General features: G+C 44.6%; 2 protein-coding genes across 5 annotated transcripts in view; one reads left to right on the top strand and one right to left on the bottom strand.

Annotated features, from left to right (window-relative positions):
- LOC102963378 (minichromosome maintenance complex binding protein) overlaps positions 1–20,952 on the top strand; it is a 47,441-nt gene extending 26,489 nt beyond the window's left edge. For 2 of the 3 annotated variants that reach the window (XM_042959923.1, XM_042959925.1), the window contains exons 6-16: positions 863–1,007; positions 3,403–3,554; positions 4,939–5,039; positions 8,289–8,467; positions 8,835–8,958; positions 10,526–10,643; positions 13,370–13,535; positions 14,444–14,577; positions 15,802–15,966; positions 18,638–18,726; positions 19,102–20,952. In XM_042959923.1, the coding sequence (XP_042815857.1) occupies positions 863–1,007; positions 3,403–3,554; positions 4,939–5,039; positions 8,289–8,467; positions 8,835–8,958; positions 10,526–10,643; positions 13,370–13,535; positions 14,444–14,577; positions 15,802–15,966; positions 18,638–18,726; positions 19,102–19,228 (1,500 nt within the window). In that variant the 3' untranslated portion in view covers positions 19,229–20,952. The remainder of the gene's footprint in view (positions 1–862; positions 1,008–3,402; positions 3,555–4,938; positions 5,040–8,288; positions 8,468–8,834; positions 8,959–10,525; positions 10,644–13,369; positions 13,536–14,443; positions 14,578–15,801; positions 15,967–18,637; positions 18,727–19,101) is intronic. The other variant, XM_042959924.1, reaches the window with a different exon arrangement.
- Positions 20,953–21,814: 862 nt separating this feature from the next.
- The window catches only part of INPP5F (inositol polyphosphate-5-phosphatase F), an 89,204-nt gene continuing 86,452 nt past the window's right edge, over positions 21,815–24,566 (bottom strand). The window contains exons 20-21 of one of the 2 annotated variants that reach the window (XR_006208926.1): positions 22,699–24,063; positions 21,815–22,292 (exon numbers count right to left, since the gene is read on the bottom strand). Coding sequence is in view for 1 of the 2 variants with exons in the window: in XM_042959771.1 (XP_042815705.1) it covers positions 22,911–24,063 (1,153 nt within the window). In the remaining variant the exon portion in view is untranslated. Of the gene's footprint in view, positions 24,064–24,566 lie in introns of both variants that reach the window. The other variant, XM_042959771.1, reaches the window with a different exon arrangement.

Raw genomic sequence — 24,566 nt, 5'->3', positions numbered from 1 at the left:
TCTTTTTTTTTTTTTTGTTTCCATTTCTCTGCTAACATTCCTCATCTTTGACTCATCTCATCTTTGCTTTTAAAATTGTGAATTTTATAATTGCCCTTTAGTGTCCTTGTCTGTGAATTCTAATATCTGAGTCATCTCTGTGTTTATTATTAGTGATTTTTAAAAAAAATTTTTTTTAACATTTATTTATTATTGAGAGAGACACACAGAGCATGAGCAGGGGAGGGGCCGAGAGATGGAGAGATACAGAATCCGAAGCAGGCTCCAGGCTCTGAGCTGTCAGCACAGCCCAACGCGGGGCTCGAACTCACAAACCGCGAGATCATGACTTGAGCCGAAGTCAGACGCTTAACCTTAACCTTAAGACTGAGCCATCCAGGCACCCTGTTTTTAGTGATTTTTAAATTTTTTTTTAATGTTTATTTTTGAGAGAGACAGAGCGTGAGGGGTGGAGGGGCAGAGAGAGAAGCAGACAGAATCCAAAGCAGGCTCTACTTAGCAAGGGCAGGGCCTTTACTTCTCTTTGTTGCAATTTGGGCAGTGTTCCAAGAGAAAGCTGGGAAGAATGTGGAGTTTATCCGCTATGTTTTCTTATTCAAGGATTATAACCTTATGCTCCCTTACAGTGACTAGAAATCGTTGCCTTGTGTCTTTTGCCTAGTTTTACACTTCTTTATAGCAGGGGTTGGGGGCATGAGGTTAAGTTGCTACCTTCATAATCAAAACTGGAAGTCTAGTCTTCTTTTAAAAGAACGTTTTAATTTTAACCAAATTGCCAACTAGTAATCTTTTATTGGTCCTGTAATTAGCATACGTTAGGATATTCCTCATTTCATGGTGGACTTTTCTTAACTTATTTAACGCCTATGTTAATGCAAACCAAGCTCGAGTCAGTCCTTCAACGTCCTACACCCCCAGTCGTCACAAGAGGAGTTATGAAGATGATGAAGATATGGACCTACAGCCCAGCAAACAGAAAGACCAGCATGCGGGTGCCAGGCAAGCAGGTATTGTGTGCCAGCGGGCTTTCTGTAGACTTCTCTCTCAGATTCGGTTTCAGAGTGAATTGTCGTGTGATGCAGCTCTAGATTTAGGAGCTGGCAGTGATGGGACAACCTCACTTTCAAGTTTATCGCAATTATAGATGGTTTTGAGAGATTCTGCAGTACTTTTGGTCAGACTGTTTCATAACTAAGCAGTTAGGCATCACTTAGTGAAAAGTGTCTGCTCGCCTATTAGTTTGTAAGGGTCTTCAGGTGGTTAGTCAAGAAAGGCCTTTGCTCATTCTTCATACTGGTTTTTATCTCTGCTCATAAGTAATACGGAAGCATAGTACTTTATCCTGAAAATGTTTTTTTCATATCTGAAAGCATCCTTTCTTATTTTCCTTTTGAGATAGTGGTATTTTAAGTTAGTGAGATTGAGAACACCAGCAGAAAACCTGAAATTGTGGCACATGAGATGACTTAGTCCTCAGCTTGAGAGCAGAAAGCCCTCGGGATAGGCAGAATTATATTTATACATGTTTGTAGTGGTTTATCTCGAAATGTGCTGAAAACCCAGTGAATTCTCGTTAACACAGGGAGAACAAAAGGGGCAGTGCCCTAAGAGATGAGACCATTTCAGGATTGGCATAGTTCATTCTCGATCTCACCGATCACGGTTTTTAGGAGTATTCTTTATTGTGGCAGGTAGAGAAGTTTGTCTTTCCTCCTTTTCTGTCCAGTCATTGAGCTTGAGCACCTTCATCAGAGGGCAAGTTGAAGGGAGAGGAGGTCAAACAAGTCTGTCTCGTCAGTGGGCTTCTGTAAGATTGGGCTGAGAATGGTAAACAAAGAATTAGTAATGAATTTCACTTACCCATATGTTTTCCTACTTAGTAAGTTCATATTACTGTATTTCCTTAAAGCCAAGGCAGATTTTAATGTTCTTAAAATTGGAATGTTTAATAGTAAATCTATACAAATGTGGTTATTCTTTTTCTCCACACCACCCCCCCAAACAGTATAAATTAATGGTGTAGCATAACAATAAGTAACCTTAGAATCCAGGACATAGTAATTCCCTTATTGTCTAAGCAGTTGATGCTCTCTTCTGTTTTTTGCCTTTTGTTTGAATGTCATACTGTAGGGTTTTTTTTTAATGCATTTGAGTGTATTATTTATGTAAAACTTGTTTGTTGGTTTCTGGGTAATCTGTCAAGCTACATATATTTTTAAACTTTCTTTGAGATAAGTGTAGACCACACGGCAGTTGTAAGAAATAATAGAGAGAGAGCCTGTATATCCTTGACCCAGTTTCCCCTGATAACATCTATAAAATATCATAACCAGGAAATGGTCATTAATACCACCCATTGACCTTATATTCACATTTCTTATATGCATTATTTGTGTGTGTGTGTGTGTGTGTGTGTGTGTGTGTGTGTGTGTGTGTATTTAGTTCTGGGCAGTTTGGTCACGTGTAGATAGATTCATGGGCCCACTACCACGGTCAAGATCCAGAGCAGTTCCTTGCCCGCCATCTCTCAAGTTGCCTTGTAGAGCATACTCACCCCTTTCCTGCCTCTCCCCTCCCCACAGATTCCTAACCCCTGGCAAACACTAACTCATTCTTTATGCTTCTGTTACTGCATGACCATATGTAGTCAGGTATACTTCAATTTAAAAAAAAAAAAAGATTCCAGCCTAGCATTAACCCTAAAAAAAAAAAAAAAGGTTACATAAATGCAATCAAACATTACGTAAACTTTGTGGATTGGCTTTTTTCATTCAGAATTTCCTTGAGATCCATCCAAGTTGTTGCAGGTATCAGTAATTTATTCCTTTTTATTTTTTTATTGTTGACCAATACTTTATGGTGTGGCTGACTATCTGTTGATTCTAATTAGTTATAAATCCTAGGCTGGGACTGCTTCAGAGATAAGAGGGTACTTTTTAATCATCTTTGTATCCCCAACAACTGGTCTGATTCCTAGTACATAATGGATGCTAATAAATATGTGGTAAATGAATATATTGCTATTATATGGTTTTATTCTGCTTAATAAGTAGAAAAAAGTTGTACCAAGGTGGGTTTGTTGTCTGTAAACCATGTATTTCTTAAAGATTTCAAAGTAACTATTAAATGTTAACTTTTAAAATACTTGAGATTTGATGGGAATTTTTTGCCATCTTATTGTAGGGAAGAAATGATTAAAATTTGCAGATCTTCATAATAATCTTTGTTCTTTTAGGTCAGATAGTAGGTTTTGTTAGCATATGTTATTTAAGAACCGTAACAACTTGAAGTTTGTGAGTTCAGCAGCACCATTTATATCAAACTTGAGAGGCTCTTTGGAATGTTCTTTATCTCTGGGAAGCCTTAAAAATGACTAAGTGCAGTGTTGTTCTTTGAATTTAGGCAGTGTTGGTGGTCTTCAGTGGTGTGGAGAGCCAAAACGTTTAGAAACTGAAGCTTCTACTGGGCAACAGCTGAACTTCTTGAACTTCTCTTCTCCTTTTGACCTGAATTTTCCACTGCCAGGGGAGAAGGGCCCTGCATGCCTTGTGAAGGTACTAAACCCTTTATAGACCCCATGTGGATACAGATGTGCTATGTGTCTCAGAAGTCGACATGGAGTGCTCTTAGCATTGTGTTTGTTTCCTGTGGCTGCTGCAGCAAATACAACTTCAGTAGCTTTTAATAACAACAAAAATGTATCATTTTATAGGCTTTAGGTCAGAAGTCCAACATGGATCTCACTGAGAATAATATGCAGTCCTTAGGGCTGCATTCCTTTATAGATGCTCCGGGAAGACTGTTTTTCTAGCTTCTAGAAGTGCTCACATTCCTTGGCTTGGGACCCCTTCTTCCATCTTCTAAGCCAGCAGCCATGCCTCTCTCTAACCATTTTTGCATAGTCACATCTCCCTCAGACTGTTGGTAGGAGAGATCCTCCAGTTTTAAGGGCCTTCATGATTACATTTGGGTCCAGTCAGATAATCCAGGATAATCTCCTCATTGCAGGGTCTTTAATTTACACACATTCCTTTTGCTTGCAAGGTAACACATTCACAGATTTCAGGGATTAGGATGTGGACCTCTTTGGGAGGCCATGTTCTGCCCACCACAGCATTCTGAAAGAATTGAAGAATATTCGAACACAGAAGTGGAGCAGTTTTTTAATTCATGTCTACTGCCTTCCTCAGTCATTTCCATCTTCCTAATAACGACTTCATTTTCAACATTCTCGCCCCAAAGTCCATTTCTCATTTGAATTTAAAATAAAATAGAAGGCAGCAAATCTATTGGTAGTTTGTTTTCCAGTCTTGCTTACCCTGGTTTTTTTGAAGTTTCAGAAATGATCTTGAGAATTTCCATTCTCATATTTTGTGGTCTTAACTTCAGTGGCACTTCAGTTATGTAACACAGGGACCAGAGTTAGGACAGCTTTCCTGCCATGCTTCAGTTAGGTCTCCCCAGTAGGAGGCTTTGCCAGTTTAACTAAAGTCCATTAAAGACGGACAACTTTGAAAGTTTGTTTTATTGTGAAAAACCTCATGGCCTGAGTTAGTGTTAATCCTCCTAATGGTACCTAGTGTGTGAATAAGTCCAAAGTTAGTCATTCTGTTTTTTTCCCCCTTCCCTTGGTATACCTAATGGATTTTGAGTTATATAATGCATGTTTCTCGTTTAGTTGGCCATCATTCTTCGGGAAAGCCCTTTTCTTCACAGCAGTGTGGTATATTGAAAACAGATCATGGTCTGGGAGTCAGGAGTCCTGTGTTTTAATTGTTAATTGCTAACTAGGAGAATGACTTCAGGCGAGTACTTTACCTCTCTTGGTTTCAATTGATGAAATAAAGGAGTTGCCTTAAGGTCCCTTTCCTGTATTTTATGATTTTTTGGTGTTGGTTAGTGCTAACAACATGATTTTGTGTGGTTTCCTCCTGTTAGGTCTACGAAGACTGGGATTGTTTCAAAGTAAACGATGTTCTTGAGTTATATGGCATTCTGTCTGTGGATCCTGTGCTAAGTACACTGAATAATGACGAAAGGTGAGTCTGTTTGCTCTTTTTGGGGGAACTTTATTTTGATATAATTTCAAACTTGCAGAAAAGTTGGAAGATAGTTATAAAGAAATTTCTCCCTATGCCCAGATTTGCCAGTTGACACTTGTGCCTCATTTGCTCTGTCATTCATTTGTGCTCTTACATGTACACATTTTTGTGTGCATACATACATTTTTCTGAAACACTTGAGAGTAAGTTGCCTACATTATACCCTAAATACTTGAGTTCATATTTCCTAACAACAAAGACTTTCTCATACACATTCAGAATATAACTATCAGAATTAAGAACTTTGCCATGGATGCACAATACACTGACCCACAGTCCACACTTAATTTCCCCAGCTATCTCAGTCATGTTCTTTCTGGCGTTTGTTTTTTGTTGTTGTTGTTTTGTTTTTCTTCTTTTCCCTGGTACGGTATCCGTAGGGTCACATGTTCCACTAACCTGGAATAGTTCTCAACTTTTGTCTTTTCTGATCTCGATGCCTTTTTTTTTTTAACAACAGAAATTCATAGCTCACAGTTCTGGAGGCTGGGAAGTCCAAGACTAAGGTGCTGCCAGATCCAGTGTCTAGTGAGGGCTCATATCCTAGTTTGCAAATGGCTGTCTTCCGTGTCCTCACATGCACAGAGCCTTGACACTTTTGAAGAGTAAAAGCTAGTCATTTTGTAGAATATCTCAGTTTGGGTTTGTGTGATGTTTTCTCATGATTAGATTCAGGCCATCATCTCGGGAGACATGTGATGTCTGGTTGCCCTATTACTGGTGATACTAATTTTGATTACTTGGTTAAGGTGGCATTTGCCAGCCTTTTTGTTCTACAAAGTTACTGTTTTTCAATTTGTAATAAACAAGTAATTTGGAAGGTGATACGTTGAGACTATAAGTACCTGGTTTCTCATATAACATCCACTTATTTTAATATCCATTGATGATTCTTGAACCAGTTATTACTGTGATGGTGATTTTATTATTTCAGTCATTCTTCCTACATTTATTTATTGGCATTCTGTTGGAAGAGCAATTTCCCTTCTCTCTCATTTGTTTATTCCAGTAATTTGTTTATATCAGCATGGACGTTAGCCTGGTATAATTTTGAGATTCAGATTTTCTCATTTAGCTAGTGGGAGTCATTGTAAGCAGGCTTTGGGTCCTTGCTGACATGACCTTTTCGATTTTGAACATCTCTTTTCTGGCACATTAACAGTGTTTCAGCTTCATCTTGTCCTCCCCATGTTCCAGCTGCACTATCAGCCATATTTCCAAGGAGCACCAGTTTCTTTTAGGGAGGAATTGTATTTAAAAGTCTACATCTGAGTGCTTGTGTGCTCCTTGGTACTAGGATTGGTATTGCTTCTATGCCCTTTGAGTGGACAGTGCTGGGAAATATATATACACATATTCCCACTGTATACGTACAAATAAATGCACGTTTACATACACATAGATCTGTGTATCTTCAAGTCTGTATATCAGAACCATGAGTTCACACTGTTTCTGGTTCCAGTTCAGCACGTAGATCGTCCTTCCCCCTTCGCATGTTTGTAACTCCTTTTCTAACAGAAAGAAGCTTGACTCTCATTATTCTCCATACATCCTACAATACAGGGAAGGTCATTGCAGAATTGGTAGTCCATAGCACTGCAAACAACAAACCTCATAACTTGAGTTCAAGATTTGTTTCCATTTCTTCTTGTTTTAGAATGGGGTTTGTAGTCAGAGTGTTATGTCCAGAGTTACTGGGGTGGGTACTTTCCTTCCCCTTGGTTCTTTTGCTCATCATTCATTTTATGTGGTCGCGTTCCTTTGCTTCCATTGTGCTTCATTTCAGAGTTTTTCTTCCATCCTTAACTGTTTTGATTTTTAAAGTCTAGAAAACATTGACATTATTGCCAAAGTTGCAGCTGTACACAAAGAATGCAGGGCTGTCATCGCCCTGCGCTGTTCCCCTCACCCTCCATAGGGAACCAGCCTCCCTTTCCACTTTTATCTTCCGTGTAGTTTTGGCCAAAATAAGTAGAAACGTGTGTATTTTATTCCCCCTTTGTTCTTATGGAAAAGGTGGCACAGTATATGTATTCCTTTATACTCTTTCTGCTCATTTAACAATATATCCTGAAAATCCAGATCTTCCTCATTATCTTTTGAGTTTGCCAGAAGAGTGGAATCGCATCTCGCCCTTCCCCTCCCCCGCCGCGCGCACACACGATAGCTTTGTTGAGTATTGGACATTGATCTTGGTTTCTCCACAGAAAGAACTTTTCACTGTTAAAAAAAAAAAAAAAAGGCACAAAAAATTTTAAAGAACTTTAAACTTAAATAACATTTCCGTAATAACAGTATAGCAAATTACTTTTCTCAGCTGTTTCTGGTTATGATGATTTTTCCTGCGTCGGTTACTTCATTTGCTGAGGCCACGCAGTGTACAGAGAGACCCGGATCGCTTGGGCTGGGCTGGCAGCCTGGTTTGGCCATTTGCTGGCTGTGCAGCCTTGGGCTTAATTGCTGCAGTGGCTTGGTTTCCTCTCTGTAGCTGAGGGTGTTGGTGCACAGCGAAGAACACTGCCCAGCACACAGTACGTGTCACCTAAGGGTTGTCATTGTCCTTGTGTGTGAGGGAGATAGCAGTATGAAGTGGGGACTCTAGAGCAACCTGTAAAGTCTGAAGTTCTAAAAACATTTTAGTGTTTTGTTTCAATCCTATCAGAGCAAATCTATCGTCTGCTCATTTATTTGGCAAATTTGAAAAACTCACACTTTATTTTCACTGCCTGACTACTCTTCAAGGGAGGTGTCGTGTAGGAATAACATTTAGGAAGAGCAATTAGGATAGAGGTGAGTGGATCTTCCACACACTGAGTAAGAGATACCTGATGGCTTTTGAGAAAAAGACCCCAGTTTGGGGGTAGCTGAGATGCTGCTGCGAAGTATTTCATGTCTCAGCTGATAGCTTAAAAGTATCTGTGTTTTGAAACAGCCTTATCAGTGACATACTCTGTTCTGTTATTTGCAGCTACAGCACACTGAGTAAAGATGTTCTTGTTCTCAAAGAATAAATCCATAGCCTCCTACGACCTTAACTAGCCTGAAATCGTGTGACCTGACAATTTAGAGTGAGGGGCTGTTTTTTGTTCTTTAAGGAGATACACAGGTGGAACCGTTCTCGGCCTGAATTCTCATTTCATTTTCAGAGATGTGTCTGGGAATTGAAGCTTTATCCTGTCTCCGTAGGGATGCCTCTTCGCTCCTGGATCCAATGGAATGCACAGACACGGCTGAAGAGCAGCGAGTGCACAGTCCTCCTGCCTCGTTAGTGCCAAGAATCCATGTGGTTTTAGCCCAGAAGTTGCAGCACATCAATCCTTTACTGCCTGCTTGCCTTAACAAGGAGGAGAGCAAAACCTGTAAGTGTAAGTGCTGACGCCGTGGGGCCCAGACCGTCAGCCCCTGTGTGTGTCGGGAGCTGCCTGTGACATGTGCTCACGGTGGCGCTGAGTTGGTCAGGTCCTCGCTCCTCAGGTTGAGCTTCTCTAGTAATCGCCCTTTCTCTGCCCCATTTTCCTCTGTGTTAATCCTCTTTATTAAAATGAAGCAAACGAAAGTTTACAGGCTGTCTTATTTTGAAGATTGGCACCACTTAGTGACCAATATTTTAAGTCTACATTAGTTGTCTATGGACCATAGTGCTCTGTTCCACTCGGGTTTGTTTAGTTTTTTTAGCCTGAGATGCTCGAGAGGAGCTGCGTGTGTGTTCTAAATGTGGTCTCCCCTCTCCAGTCATTTCCGGTTTCATGTCCGAACTGTCTCCGGTCCGGGCAGAGCTGCTTGGTTTCCTCACGCACGCCCTTCTGGGAGACAGCCTGGCCGCCGAGTACCTTATCTTACATCTCATCTCCACAGTGTAAGTGCGGTCGTCCCGGGTGCTGAGGGCAGCTGGGGGTGGTGTGGAAAGTGGAAGAGAGCGGGAAGGTTTCTCCGCTAACTGGTGTGTCACAGTTTATTAGCTTCATCATCAGATGGTTTTTATTCGTTCAATGTAACAAGTGTTACACCAGATGGCAGACAAATTCCTTTTCTCCGTTTCACATTGAACCTTTTGTTTATGTCTCCCGTAAATAGAAGAGCGACAGTCAGACAGAGCCTGGCTGATGAGTAAAATGAGCTGTTGTACTCTTTTTGGGTCCTGCATTCTCTGTTCATACAATCCAGGGCTCCACACAGTTCAGTGTGTGCACTTCTGACTGGTCTGTGGACGTGAGCGCCTCTCCCTTGCACAGCACTGTACGTGTGTCTTCCCTGATTTCAGAAGTAACGTGTGTCTTCAAAGTTTCAGGAGCGTAAAGAAACGGGAAGTCATCTATAATCTCTCCAGTCAGAAATGATCTCTGTTAACACATCTTGGCTCATGTCCATTTCATCTTTTTTTTTTTTTTTTTTTTTTTTTAATGTTTGTTTATTTTTGAGAGAGCAGGGGAGGGGCGGAGAGAAAGGGAGACAGAGGATCTGAAGCAGGCTCTGCAGTGATAGCACAGAGCAGACACAGGATTCGAACCCACCAACCATGAGATTGTGACCTGAGCCAAAAGCAGCCACTTAACTGACCACCCAGGCGTCCCCATTTTGTCCTTTTTGTTTGCATATGGATTGGATATATCCCTACACAGATACTCCATTGCATTCTTAACACAGATCTACATCTTGGTTTTATCACTGAATATATCTTAAATATTTTCCCTTTGTGATTCTTCATAAAACTTTTCAATGGCTGCACAGTATGTATTTCCTTATAGACAGTTGTACTGTTTCCATACGTGTTAGATTTCCTAGTTTTTCATTGCAGTAAACATCTTTGTACTCCAATAAATCTTTCCTTGGATACGACTTCAGACAGCCATACGTGATGGTTGAGTGCATAGATTCTGGAGCCAGACTGTAGGTTTGAATCCAGCTCTCCCACTTCCTGACTGTGTGAGCTCTGGGCATGTTACTTCAGATTTCTGTCTCAGATTTCTCACCTGTGCAGCGAAGATGACCTACCTTAGAGTGTGTGGGGACTAAATGAGGCATTTAAGCTCTCTGGACAGTCCCTAGCACCTGATCAGCACTTAGGTTCTGCCTGCTACTTTTATTGCTGTCATTCTGATAAATGAACCGATCAGAGTAGTCTGCTTTATTTATTTATTTTTTCTAAGTTTATTTATCTTGAGAGAGAAGGGGAGAGAGGGGAGAACCCAAGCAGGTTCCGTGCAGTCAGGTCAATGCTGAAGTGGACACGAGGCTCAAACCCACAACTCTGACATCATGACCTGAGCCGAAATCAAGAGTTGGACACTTAACCAACTAAGCCACCCAGGCACCCCTAATCTGCTTTATTTTTAATGACAATACCGTGCTGATCTTTGTTTGCTCTTTGGTGGAAATCAGGAAGTGACCTGAATATCTTATTGGTTGGTGTCTTTTTTTTCTAGATATACAAGAAGAGATGTTCTTCCACTGGGAAAATTCACAGTTAACTTGAGTGGTTGCCCGCGGAATAGTAGCTTCACAGAACACTTATACCGAATTATTCAACATCTTGTTCCAGCAGTAAGATCAATATAAATATTTATTATAAACCTAAGCAGACTTGAAAAATTTATCTAATTGTCTTTCATTCAACCCAAGTATTTAACTTTGAGATTATAATAGATCTTACTCAGGGGAAACAAAGCCTGCTAAGTTCCAGAATTTAAAACCTATTCACCCCTCAACATTTCACTTTTCTGTTATTGCCTTAGCATATATTTCTGCAAATCTAACAGCACGATTGCAGGGAACTTCCTTAAAATTGTACTCTCAGTCGATGCCTGTTTGTGCAGTTTGGTATCCTTTGTGTACGTTAAAAATCTTAAATCTTTAAGTGAACCTAAATTACAGGAGCATAATTCATTTAGCTGAGGTAATAAAGATCTTTATCTCCATTGCCCCGGTTTTAATTCTTGCTTGCAAAGTCGAGCTGCCTTCGTTTGCCAGGGCATCTAGAACGAGCGTCACCGTGGGGAACGAGGGAGTTGCTTCTGAGTAGTGGTGTGACCGGCAGTGCTGACCGCTTGTTTAACTGTGCTCGCTGAGGGCGAGTGTCAGCGCTCTTCTGGGCCCTCAGGAAGCAGCAGTAGACCAAATAGACCAGCATTTCTCACACTCCTTGACTCACTTTGCACTCTTAAATTATTGAGGACTCAAAGAGGTGTAATTTATTTGGGTTGTTTTTGTCATCAGTTTACCATAGTAGAAATCAAAAGCTAAAATACTAATTCACAAAAATAAATCAGTTACATAGGAACATAAAATATTTTTGTAACTATAGCTATTTTCTCACACCAAAAACCGTTAGCGATAAGAGTGACACAGTTTTTTGCCAGTCTCTTTAATATCTGGATTAGTAGATCGCTGGGTTGTCAAATCTGCTTCTGCATTCAGTCTAGTGTAATAGGACACTTTGATTGAAGTATATGAAAGAAAGCTGGCTCCTTACAGAAAAGTAGTTGGCCAAGGAAGGACTGTTTTCATAGCCTTTTCGGATACCTGTGGATATTCTTTGATACTAGACCAAAACTGCCTACGGGATATTCTCTTGAAGGATGGTTGCAGGTGTGGGATCTGTAATCTCATCCGTGAACTTGCATTCTCCACTACAGTAAATTCATTGGTCTCTCTTGCACGTTGAATGGATCTTTCATCTATGTGTGATTTTGACCTCGTGGACTCCATAAAAGGGTGTCAGCAACTCCCAGGCAGTTCCCTAGACCACACTTTGGGAATTACTGAACCGGTCAGATTTTAGATTGTAGTAGAACACCAGTAGATACTAAGTAAGTAGGTAGTATGTCATTGAAGTGCTCTGGAGAACAGTAATGGCCCAGGAGAAAGGGTCTTGGGGGCGCTGGGCCAGGGTGGAGTTGCTAATGTAATCCGAGTGGTCAGGGAAGGTCCCGCCTTCAGGGAATTCAGGGAGACACTTGGTCGAGTGTGGGAGCAAGTCAGATGCTCTGTCGGGGGTGGAGGGTGTCCATCCTGGGCAGAGAGAGGCAGCAGTGTGCCTGGCACGTTGGAGGCCCAGTACAGGCCGGTGTGGCTGGTGCAGAATGAGTTCTGGGGAGAAGGGGAGGAGGTGAAGTCTGAGCACATACTAAGCACGAATTGTATTTTGTAAGGTGTCTGTGCTGGGTACTCAAGGTGTGAGAGTGGTGAGGGATTTCCTCTTGGTTCCTTCTTATTTTGCATCACTTTGTAGTGGGTTTGCGGGTTTTACTCTTTTATCGCTACCATATCCCACTGCGTACTGTTCCTCTTAGGTTTATGTCCAGCACCAGACTCTTTCTGAACACTTGCCTTGTTCATCTCTTGTTTGGTTTCCACAGCGGGTTAAGTATAGCGACCTCATGCCTGCGTGGAGCTAGACCTGCTCTGTGCCACCTTGTGAATGACAGACTCTGCTTCTTCAGGGCTTGTTTGCTTCCGTCTTTGGTATTCCAGCCCCCTGCGCGTTTTCTTTGAGTCACCGAGCCAGCACACCGTAATCCTCTGAACTCGGAAAGTTTCTCTCTTCCTCAGCACCCTTCTCCCCAACCCCAGTCTCCACCCCATCCACGCCTACCTCTTCTGAGGCTGGAGCAGGAGGAGGGGTTGGAGTGGAAGCAGGGTGCAGAGGGTGTTGGTGGGCTCGGGGAGATGGAGGAGAGGCTGCATGTGGTCTAACGGATACTGAAGCGTGTTGAGACGGGACGAGGAGGCTGCGTGCAGCGGGTACACGACCCGCAGGGCCCAGTCCCCGCTCCGTGCGCTTTGCTCCACAGTGTTTATTTATCGGGGCTGTTTGTTCACTGGTCTGCGGTAGCCTGATGAGTGAATGTGATTTTAACTTGAGGCACACAGAGGAAAATTAAACTTTTCTCTCCCCATCTTGAATAAGTATTTTCTGTTTTGTTAGCATGTGGTCGTGGTAGGTAAAAGAAGTCAAGCTCCTGAATATTTGATAAATGTATCGGAATCATCTGTCGTTTTTTTGTTCACTGGTAAAATAGAAATCAGTCATTAAGAATACCAAACAAAACGGTTGAGAATAAAGCAGCTCATACAATCAGTGAAATTCTTATTTAAGATGTAGATCTTAGTTTTGCTTCTGAGAGCTCAAGAAACCGTGAAACTGCACCCTGAGGTTGCAGAGGTAAGCTCTTTCTTACACACGTGTGGCAGGTGTTTAACCCCGCGTGTGTATTTTCTTAAAACAGGCAAACTTCGTTCCTTGCTCAGTGAAACGTGTCTCTTTGTAGTCTTTTCGCCTGCAGATGACTATAGAGAACATGAACCATTTGAGATTCATCCCCCACAAGGACTACGCAGCCAACCGCCTCGTCAGCGGGCTCCTCCAGCTCCCCAGCAACACTTCCCTTGTGATCGATGAGACTCTCCTGGAGCAGGGGCAGCTGGATACACCAGGTATGGACGGGGGATGCTCCCCTTCATCCCTGACCTCCCGGGAAAGCCGGACCTGGTAAGGACTTTTGAAAGAATCCCTGAACAAAAGGCAGACTCCCGTTTCACAAGCATTTAATTAAGGTCAAGGCTTGCCCTATGATCTGCGTGCTGTGGGTACTGTAAGGGTACAGATTGGGTACATCAGCTATGTTTTGTGTCGTGAAATGGAAATAGTACAAGGACAGAACAAGGACGTAGCGAGGAGTTCTTTAAAAGCTGAGAAGGCAGGAGATTTTGCCTTCAGTAATCTGTTAGCTAAAAAGGAGAGGGTAGAAAAGATCTAATAAGATGTTTTTTACTGCCCGATGTGAAATTTAAAATTATTTTTCCCAGAATCCCTGAAAAAAAAAGTACTATGTTGAATGGTTTGAACTGGCCTCAGTCACAGAACATGTTATAAAATCACAAGAAAGCAGATCGTGCTCAGCTGAGGTTGGAGGAGGCACTTTGCTGGTGGGGGTTCAGGAGGCAAAGGTAGAACAAGCAGTGTGGATGGGGCTGCTTAAGGCAAAGGTGAGTCTAAGAGTCACTGCAATTCAGTCACCTCCTTTCTCTGCATAAAATAGTTTTAGTTCTGTCGTTTCAGACCTGTGACACCACACACAGTGATCGTACTTACTGGGAACCTGTCTTAGGCCTGGTTGCACGCCGGGTGCCAGAGTAGATGTGGGGGATCTTGGCCCCAAAATACGTTTGTCCGGCATTGTCTGTGGTGTCTGTTAACGTAGTGAACATTTAGTTGAACGGTGCCCCAAACGCTTTTTTTTATAGAGGTAGAAACCTCACGTCTTAAAATCAGCGTCCGTAAAACCAGTTTGTTTAGGTGATTAAAATCAAATGACCAAAAAATTATTTTTTTTATTTTCTAGGTGTTCATAATGTGACTGCCCTGAGCAACCTAATAACTTGGCAGAAAGTGGATTATGACTTCAGTTACCACCACATGGAGTTCCCCTGCAATATTAATGTTTTTATCACTTCGGAGGGGAGATCACTCCTCCCGGTAAGAGGAGTCGTTCTGAGATGGAGGGAGGTTACGCTGGAATGGGATTTGTATTTTTGTTTTCTTTCTCGGTACTGCTTATTATTATTGGTAAGTTAAATTTGTTTCACAATTGTGGCTGCTGATTGTCCGTGAGAGAACTGGTTATTTTGCTCCTGCCTGGGGGATGAAAACCTCTCTGAAGAACTGGGCATCGGCAGATCACAGCACAAGCAAGGGAAAGCTTTTGGTAGCCGAAACTCCCACATCCAGGCCTGGAGAGGAGAAGCTGTCTGTAAATTGCCTGATTAACATCTAGACCTTTGTTCTTGCTGCCTCGATCCCATTGTTTTCTGTCGTCTACTGTGAGAAGTATTTTAGAGCTGCTTTTAAAATGTTCCCAATGACATGGTAATTAGTTTTGTGCCTTATGGTGGAATGCTGTGGTAAATCATCAGCGTGATTTCTGAAGAGAGCTTTTAATTCTGAATCTTTTAATGATGAAAAGTATGCCCAGTTGCTTAAAAGGTATGTCGTTTCTCTGGAAACTAATGTTCACCTGTGACTTACGAGAAATTGCCTCTGGAGAAGAATGAAATTGCCCAGGAGTAAGTTTTCTCTGGGAAAGTGTTACGTTATGTGGTTTTTAGAAATGCAGATCGGTAAGAAACAGTACCTATTCCAGGACGAGGAAACCTCTAAAACATTTTAATTGGCTGCTTTTTAGAGGTGGGCTCCCTTTTTATACTGATACCCTTTTTACTGATACTGATACTGTTAAGGAAATAAAAGTAACCAAACAAAGGCTAACTTTAGTGAGTATTGCTGAGGTAATCATCGTGCTTGTAAATCAGTGTTAGGAAGCGACACCCCCACCCCTCCCAGGGCGCCTTGGTGGCTCTGTCAGTTTAGCGTCCGCCTCTCGATTTTGGCTCAGGTCACGATCCCAGGGTTATAGGATCAAGCCCCTTGTCGAGCTCTGGGAGTGGAGCCTGCTTACGGGTCTCTCTCCCTCCCTTCCTGCCCCCCTCCGTCCGCTCTTCCCCCTGCCCCTCACCTCTGCTCGCATGTGTGCGTGCTCGCTGGCTCTCAAAACCCCCCAAGCCCCGCAAAAACACAACGTGCCCTTCCCCCATTAGTAAAGAGTATCTTCTGATACGTGCAGGGGCCGATAAGGTGACGCATCCCCCCGAACCGTCAGACCCTGTGGCAGCCCGGAAAGCACTGTGCCCTTTGTCCTTGCAGGCCGACTGCCACATCCGCCTGCAGCCGCAGCTCGCCCCGCCCAACATGGAGGAATACACCAACAGCCTCCTGGCCGCGGTGCTGCCGTCCGTGCTCAACAAATTCCGCATTTATCTGACCCTCTTGCGGTTCCTGGATTACAGCATTTCTGATGAAATCACCAAGGTGGGTTTGGGTCAGAACACGGGATTTCCCCGTGTGGAATCGGACCGTCGCGTCGGCTCCCGTGTCCTGTGACCGCCCTGTGGTGCCTGCGGGGCCCCCGTGCCCTTGGTTCCCTCGTTCTCCGGCGTCGTGTCGTGTCGTGTCGTGTCGTGTCGTGAGGAATCGTCCCTTGTATACAGTTGCGGTTTCCGTGTCGTCTTTGTTTTTACGGTTGGTCTTCCCAGTAGCCGTCCTGGGTTCTGCGGCTCCCAGTGTGTGTGGGGTCCGTCGCAGCGTGTACCAAACGGCGACTGTAACCCCGTTCCCGGTCCCCCCGGTGCTTTATTGTCGCGCACGTCACACCCTCGGGCCCGGCTCTCCGCCGGCGCTTTTACAGTTCGTGCTGTGTGCGCTCGTCTTGAAGTCGGAGGAGAAAAGTCCCGAGGCAAGAGACCTGCACCCCGCTTTTGGTGTTTAGCTGCGTGCTCACCTTCGCCGGTGACGTTTGCGTGGACGCGAGTCACCGTGCGGGGTCCCTTCCGCTCCGGCCCGAAGAGCCCGCTCGGGCTCCCGTGGGGCAGGTCGGCTTCCCTGGGCCTGTCTTCGTTTCTGCTTCGCTCCCGGAGACCACCTCCGCCGGACGTGGAGTTCTCGATTGAGAGACTTCTTTCGGCCCTGCCGGTTCCTCCGGTTGCCTTCCGGGCCCGCGGTCTCTGACGAGCCCGCTAGGGTCTGAGGAGAAGCTTCTCGGCGCACGGGGAGTCCTTTTGCCCCCGCGCCTTCGGCACTCTCTGGCCCTGGACAGCTCGGCTGGGGCGCGTCTAGGCGAGGAGCCCCGGGAGCCTGTGCGGCCGGCCTTCGTGGGGCGTCTTGGCAAAGTCTTGAAGAGGCTTGGTGGGTTTTGGGGGCACCCGGCGTGGCTCGGTCGGTCGAGCGCACGACTTCTCGGGTCGCCATCTTGCGCTTCGGGAGCCCAGCCCCGCGTCGGGCACTGCGCTGTCAGCGCGGAGCCGCGTCGGAGCCCCTGTCCCCCTGTCCCCCCTCCCCCCCTCGCGCTCTCTCCGAAACAAATACTAAAGAAAGATTTGGTGAGGTTTTGACCGTTACTCCTTTACGTTTCTTTCTGCCCCCCTCTGTCTCCTCTGGCCGCGACACGCCCGTACGTATGTGAGTGTTCGCACGGGGAATCGGGTCCCCCGGGTCGCTGAGGATTCGTTCGTTTTACCGTCTCCTCCGCAGACCGGACATTCGCATTCGACCTTCCCGCGCGTTCGCAGAGACTTTCTTCTGCCTGCGGCGCAGAGCTGCTCTGGAGCCTCGCTTCTAGTGAATTTTCAGTTTTGGTTGTTTTGTGCAAGAATTTGTCTCTGTTGAGGTTCTTTATCTGGGGAGACGTTCTCGTCCCTTCTTTGAGTTCTTTGTCTGTGGTTTCCGCTGGTGGTTGGAATGTATTTAAGATAGCGGATTTAAAGTCTGCGTGGTGAGGCCGACGTTTCGGCTTCCTCGGAGACAGTTTGTTGCCTTCTTTGTTCCCAGTGAAGGGCGCCGCACGTTCTTGTTTCCTTCCCCGTCTCCTCAGTTTTGTTTGGAAAACCAGAGGTTTTACATCGTCGGCTGGCCCTGCTCTGGGGGCTGCTCCCCCCCACCCCCCGGGGGTGGTGGCGTGTCGTTCGGCGACTTCTGAGCGAATTCTGTGAAGTGTGCTCTTGGCATGTGGCTTAGCGGTCAGTCAGTGATCGGACAGAAACTTAATTTCCTCAGATGCATGTCTCAGGCTGAGCGAGGGCTGTGGGTCTTGTGTGGACAGGCCTCCTGCTCTCAGCCATGCAGGTCACAACGGTGACCTACGCTTCTCCTTCTGCTCACCCAGAAGAGGCTACTCAGAGGGGATGGCCTGGAGCCCGCTCCCTGTACACGCACGGGGCCTTCTGCGTTCCCGGGGAGATGGGGCTAGATCTGTCCGCCGGGGGCTCTGGGAGGAAAAACCTCTCATTTCCTAGGTTTTTCTTTTAAGGGTCTCGGTTAACCGCGTATTTGCCCCGACTAGTACCCGACGCGTGAGGCGGCCGGGACGAGCGGTAATGGCTTCTGGTGGTTTCTGGTCAGCCCCCCGGGAGAAGAGGCTGTTCACACTGGGCGGGCCGAGTCAGGCTGAATGAAGACCACCTCGCAGGTGGGTTCTCCCGGGGAACCGCCAGTCAAACCACGACCGTTCTCCCGTGTGGTGCTTTGAGAGGACCCTCTCCGGCAGTGGCCGAGAGTTCCCTCGTCAGGGCTGCTGAGGCAAGCTGCAGTGACTCACAGCCTCGTGTTGTGTCTTTCTGGAACAAATGCTCCCTGTGTTCTGGTTAATTTTCAGCTCTCGAAGAAGATTTTCGTATCGTTTCCTCCCGTCCTTGTGCCCTTTAACGGGGGAGAGAGTTTTCAGAGGTCCTCGCTCCGCCACTGTGGTGACGTCACTCTTCCCCGTAGGCCACGCACACTGCCGACCGGGACGTCTGCCTTGCCGGGCCCCGGTTCCGTCAGCAGCGACAGCCCCGCGTGCGACGTGTGCTCCTCTGTCCGCTACCTTCTGGTCTCCGCGGCCTCAGAATCGGGGCCGGTGGCCCGTGTTACTCTCGCTTTCCCTGCGGAATGCGTGTCGCTTTTCCAGAAGCAGTCGTCTTAAAGTCCGCTTCCTCTCTCGATACAGGCGGTCGAAGATGACTTTGTGGAAATGCGCAAGAATGACCCTCAGAGCATCACCGCGGACGACCTCCACCAGTTGCTCATCGTTGCCCGGTGAGGAATGATGTGTCCGTGAATTGCTTCTTTGTTTAGTAAGCCGTGTACGAACCTCCCGACTGGGGGGAGTAACAGAGGCGGATTTCTACAAATGGAAGATGTTCTTCCTTTAGAACACCTTGCGAAAGTGCTTAGCGAGGGGGATCGTTTGGCAAGTGACCACTGCGGTGGGACGGGCTTGCTCTTTGGCTCTAAGCTTCAGAGATCCCTCTGTGGAAGTCTAACTGGGCTCTTGACTGCCGTGTAGCTAACAGATGGTCTTGACCTCTAACCCAGGATTCCTAGGTTCTTTAAAAAAAGAGAGAGAGAAGGAAAGAGAACTAGAGGCTGCCCCAAGTCTAGACTTCCATCTATTTCTGTGTTTCATTCCAGGTTTCTGTCTCTCAGCGCCGGTCAGACAACGCTGTCTAGGGAACGATGGCTAAGAGCAAAGCAGCTAGAGTCTTTAAGAAGAACCAGGCTTCAACAGCAGAAATGTGTGAACGGAAATGAACTTTAAAGATCTGACACTTATGAGAGTAGTGGGCAAGTTGTAGCCACATTATTGTAAAATTCAAATGCCATTTATACCACATTGTTTTGTAGATAATTTGTATCAAAAACCAATGACTTTTCCTGAAATCAAGCCTGGTAACATCTGAAGTTTATATAATATTCAGTAAGGGCTTTTACCTTACTGATTTTATGGAGCTTTTGATTGTTTTATAATTATATAAATTAGTAACAATGTACAAAAATGTATTTGATATTAAAAGTTTAATATTGATAATGTTGCCGATTATACCATTTCCTTAGTTTCAGCTAAGTCATAGGCCAGACTCTGTTGAAATGCTCATGTCAACTTCATTTGAAGAGAATTGTTGGAATTCCAAAGTCAGAAGGGTCGTTCGCTTCAGATTTTTACATCTTTCCAATTAACGGTGGGTCTGAACGTGGCTAGTGGTCCAGGTTTGGGGAGTGGGGTGTACTTGCCATTAATTCACACGACCGTGTGAGATTCTGCAGTATCATTTCCCAAACATTTGGCCACAGATTCCCCCCCCCCCCATTTAACAGTTGTTAATAACCTACAAAATTAGTCTTTTTACGTGGCAGTGGTTCCCAGACTTTTGGATTTCATGGACCAGTAATGTTTCCAAAAATTTGGGGGACAGGGTTGCCAATAGGTTTTGCCAAGTAATCTGAAAGAAACCCCTGTATTGCCATTTGTTTCTTCCTAAAAGGACAGTCTCCGAAGGACAGTCCTTGAAATGGAATAAACACAGCTTTTTCAAAAACAACAAAACACTACATTGTCCTTATTTTTCTCATTTCACCCCGGTGCATTTGGGAACCACTGTTTCATGGGGTTTGTTTAGGGGAACGCTGCTGGCCTGGGATAGGCTATCTTGCCCAGATCTGAAGAGAGCAAACAGTTAACTTTTAAAAAGATGCCTTCTGTAGAAAATAAAGTTTTAAATTGTTTTCCTAATGGTCATTTAGTGGCTTTGATGATTGTATTGGATTTTGAACTTTTATCTAAGTTTCTCCATTAGTTCCAGATGAGTTAGTTCAACTAACATTATCTGCTAGTCCAGGAATACCTGATAAAGCTATGGTAAGTTTGTCCCAGACCCATTACAGTTGTAACATGAGAGTTTTTAAACTAACAGAAAGTTTAGTACAGTGTAGTAGGGAAATTGTGGTATCAGAAAGGTTTGGCAAGTTTAGACCATCACTTTTGCTAGAAGCCATCAGTGGTAACGTATAAAGATGGTTTTCTTAGGCAGCAACTTACACAGTGGGAAATGCGAGAGACCAGTTCAAGAATTCCCGAAGTCTGCCCCCCCCTCCAAATTGACACAGCTAAACAAGGAAACAGGGTCTGCCTTGAAAACCAAGGAATTCGTTATGCTTAACTGAAGTGAAAATTACTAGTTGTTTAACTTTTCCTAAACTCAAATCTATTTTTATAAACTAATGTAAATAATGTTTATATTTAGAATTCTAACTGGTTTTCATTTTTATAACTGGTAGACTAGACTTCCTTAAAGTTTTAGAAATGAAACGAACACTCAACTGGATCTGTGAGAATAAAATTCAAGAGAGTAGATTAGTTACCCTGTGATTACTGTGCCAATGTGAACTGTAATTTACCAAAGAAGTACATGATTTGCTTGATTTTGCAGAAGAGTTCCCCTGAAAGGAAAACCCTCTTTCAAATAAATAAAACTTCCCAAATGACCAGTACTTGGGGTTGTTTTTCATGGATTGTAAGACTCTTCCCCTGTGACGTGTGGGGAAAAGATCCCACTTCCTCCTGGTAGAAAACCGTTACGGTCAACTGTGTCCTCCTGGCGTCCCACTTGGGTAAGACAGCCTGGAACTCTGGGCTTCGGAACTCCCTTGTCCTTTGCCTACACACTGGACCTCACAGGATTGTTACCTCTACGTGAATCACCAGGAAACCGGACATAGTACCCTCACTGGAATTAAATGCCGCTTTATTTTTCAAAAATCTCTTTGGAACGAATTCTGTGGAGCTTAAAAGATACGTTTTATCACCTGACTTTGCTTGTATTTCTCTCTCCCGTTGTGGGACACTTTAGCATTTCAAGACCCAGAAGAGAAGCTGCCTGAGAACAGGATAAAGCATTCAGTGTTCGGGTGTTTAAAATTTGCGATGTGCTTCATCGTCACGAAGGGGCACTTGGGTGGCTAAATCGGCTAAGCGTCCAACTTTTGGTTTCAGGTCAGGTCATAATCCCAAGATTGTGGGATCGAGCCCCGGGTCGGGCCCTTCACTGATCGTGGAACCTGCTTAAGATTCTCTCTCCCCACTCTCCCAAATTAAAAAAAAAAGGGGGGGGGGGCAGAATACTAGAAGGGCTGTGACTTTTTTTTTTTTTTTTAATGTTCGAGACAGAGAGGGAGACTGAATCCCAAGCAGGCTTCACGTTGAGAATGGAGAGCCTGACGCAGGACTCAAACTCACAAACGCTGAGATCGTGACGACCTGAAGTCGGCTGCTTAACTGAGCCACCCAGGCGCCCCCAACCCTTATCTTTAAAATGTTATTCAAGGACTCCTCATACACACTGTCACATTAAATTACAATGGTCTTTTATTTTAAATAGTCACAAGATTCGACACTTCAAAAAAAAAAAAAGATACCACTAATAAATAACAAACGTGGAAATACTTATCAAAGTTACAACAGACATAATGTTTAGCTGAGAATCCCTTCAACAGAGTAAGGCTCTAAAGATACCAGACAAACCAGAACTTGTTTGTAAGAACGTTCTTGTTGTGTAGGGGCCCTTCTGGGGCCGTGGTTCCACGTGGTCAGGATTAGAAGTCCTGTAATCGGTTTCAGCACCGCTGTGCTTCAGCTGAACCTTTAATACTTTTCAGCGAACACAAGCTATTAAGGAATGCCTCCCTGCCACAAATGACTTGAACACTCAAGAATTACCAGTATCTAATAAACGCAGTCTTACACTCCTGAAAACAGCAAAAATTTAAGGTGCCGATCTTCACAGCTGGTGTCTCAGGTTTCATGACTGACAAGTCTTAATCCTAGACTTCGGGGTGCAGAAGGAAGCAAAAGATTTTAAATTTAGGCTACGGGGAATGCATCAGATGGGCATACCCTTCTTGGGCCAATAACCCTCAATTTAGTCTTTCTAGGGGATGGTTAAGCCATCAAAACTAAGTTAAGTAGTTTTTCTATTCAAACGCTTCTTTGTACTAGTAACTCTAAAGTCACTAAGAACTAAATGTATTTACGCAAAAGAACGGACAGAACAAAAACATGGTGGAAGAGGCTGTTCCCCTACATGTGTCCACGTGTGTACTTTCCGTGTTTACTTGCACACGCCACCCGCCCACCTCACTCCCAAGAAGGGTCGTTCAGGTTATTCTGTCTCAAGTAATTATCCCGAAATTCCTTCCAGAGAGACACCGCTCCGTAGTGTATGAGCTACTCACGTGTGCACCCTTCGGGGATGACGCACTTCTACTGTTCTGGCTCTCAAATCTGGACATCTGCTCAAGTTCACACTCCTTTTAAAACCTTTCCCGATAAACACAATTAGGATCTGCGATCCCTAGCTTCAGAGACCACGAAGGTTAAAATTGCCTCACGCGTGAAACCTCTTTTTGGGTCAAACGAACGCCAAAGGATTCTTTGCAGCTAAAAACTAAATCTGAATTATTCGTGTCTGGCATTGTGTAAACATATTTTTAAGTTCGTTTTGCCGGACTTCCTGGACCACTTCAGACTCTGCAGGGCTCTTCTGGACCTTGGCCACCGCAAAGTTTATCCCCTGGGTTAACCCGGCTTGGGTAATACTCGCCACCTGGACCATGGAACTTCGGATCTTCGCAAAGGGGGAGACTGCCCTGCTGCCAGCGCCCTCTGAAGGAGAAGGAGTCACCGGAAGCCCGGTCTCCAACTCCCGCGTGCTGGAGCCAGAGCCCGGGGTCTTCTGAGATCCAACCGGATGCACCGGTTCAACCGACAAATACCGGGGGCCGCTTGCGGAAGAAGCCACGTCTAACTGAGACGGTCGAGAAGGTAGCGGTTCTGTTGATTCAGACTGTGTTTCTTCATTAGAAACTTGACTGGTCACTTGGTCTCCTTCCTCGCCGGCCTGCTGAGAAACAGACCCCGCTTCTGATGGCCGGGTCATTTTGTTTTGTGCATCTCGTACAAATCTGTGGCAGTAAATATCCACAGGCTTGGCAAAGCCAGTCAGTACGTGTATGTTGTCGGCAGAAGGGCTCTTCTTCAAAGGGGACTCCTGGCCTTTTCCAAAACCACTTCCGTGAGCGGCACCCTCTGGAGGGACGTGAATGCTAATATCCGTGCTGCTGAGAGACTGGGACCGACTGCCTAATCGAGGTGCCGAAGCAATAATCCCACAACTCGGAAGAACGTAGTCTATTGGCCCTACGTTCTCTAGGGAGTTAGCGAGCTGTCTGTCTTCATCAGACTTGGAATTTGTGAGGAATTCATCAGAGTGGTAGGAGTCGTTATCTGAAGACATTTCCCCATCCGACTCTGCCTGGACTTTATTATCCATCACACCGGCGTTCTCCATGGTTTCCAGACTACTATCTGATTTCCAGAGATTTACTTTTAAGTTTGGTTTTAGAAAGTTAACTTTCATTTCAGGTTTGGTAAAGTTTCCTAGCTTTCGTAGATTGCCAATATTTACATTAGATTTGGTCTGCTTCACTTTTTGATTTAGGGATGAAAATTTGCTCATTAAAAAATTTTTTCCCTGTGCCAAAGAGCCTTGGTTTTGAGATCTGATGCCAATGATGTCTTCGTGAGGTTTACTGCTCTTCCTACAAATGAGAAGAGAAAAAAAGTCCCCTGTGAAATCCAATATGCCAGTTCCAATTACTAATGTAAATGAAAATGGTTACTTTAATTGGGCCCAATTTCTTAAACTCCTATAATCCCTTGGAATTGAGGCTACAATAGTACTGTCCAATAGAAATGTGAGCTATATGGTAATTGTGAGCTACACAGTAATATAATTTTCTAGCCACTACTAAAAACACGAGATTTTGATAATCTTCTGTGTATATTAAGATACTGTATCGTTTCAACATATAATCACTATTAAAAGACAATTAATGAGATATTCTTTTCGGTATGAAGTCTTTGAAGCAACCAGTGTGAAGCAGTTGACCACTGGGCAGCAGAAGCCTCTGGAAACAGCGTCGACAAGTTGTCCCCAAGTTCTGAGTGGGAACAGTGGCCTGGCCGTGTGACTTTAACCCCAAGTCCAGCAAGCAGCGTCCTGCCCTTACCATCCTCAAGCAGGCCATGCACTGAACAGCCA

Source organism: Panthera tigris, chromosome D2, assembly GCF_018350195.1.
Source record: "Panthera tigris isolate Pti1 chromosome D2, P.tigris_Pti1_mat1.1, whole genome shotgun sequence".
Taxonomy (NCBI): Eukaryota; Metazoa; Chordata; class Mammalia; order Carnivora; family Felidae; genus Panthera; species Panthera tigris.
Note: the sequence above shows the minus strand (reverse complement) of the source record. Positions and strands in the feature narration are given on the sequence as shown.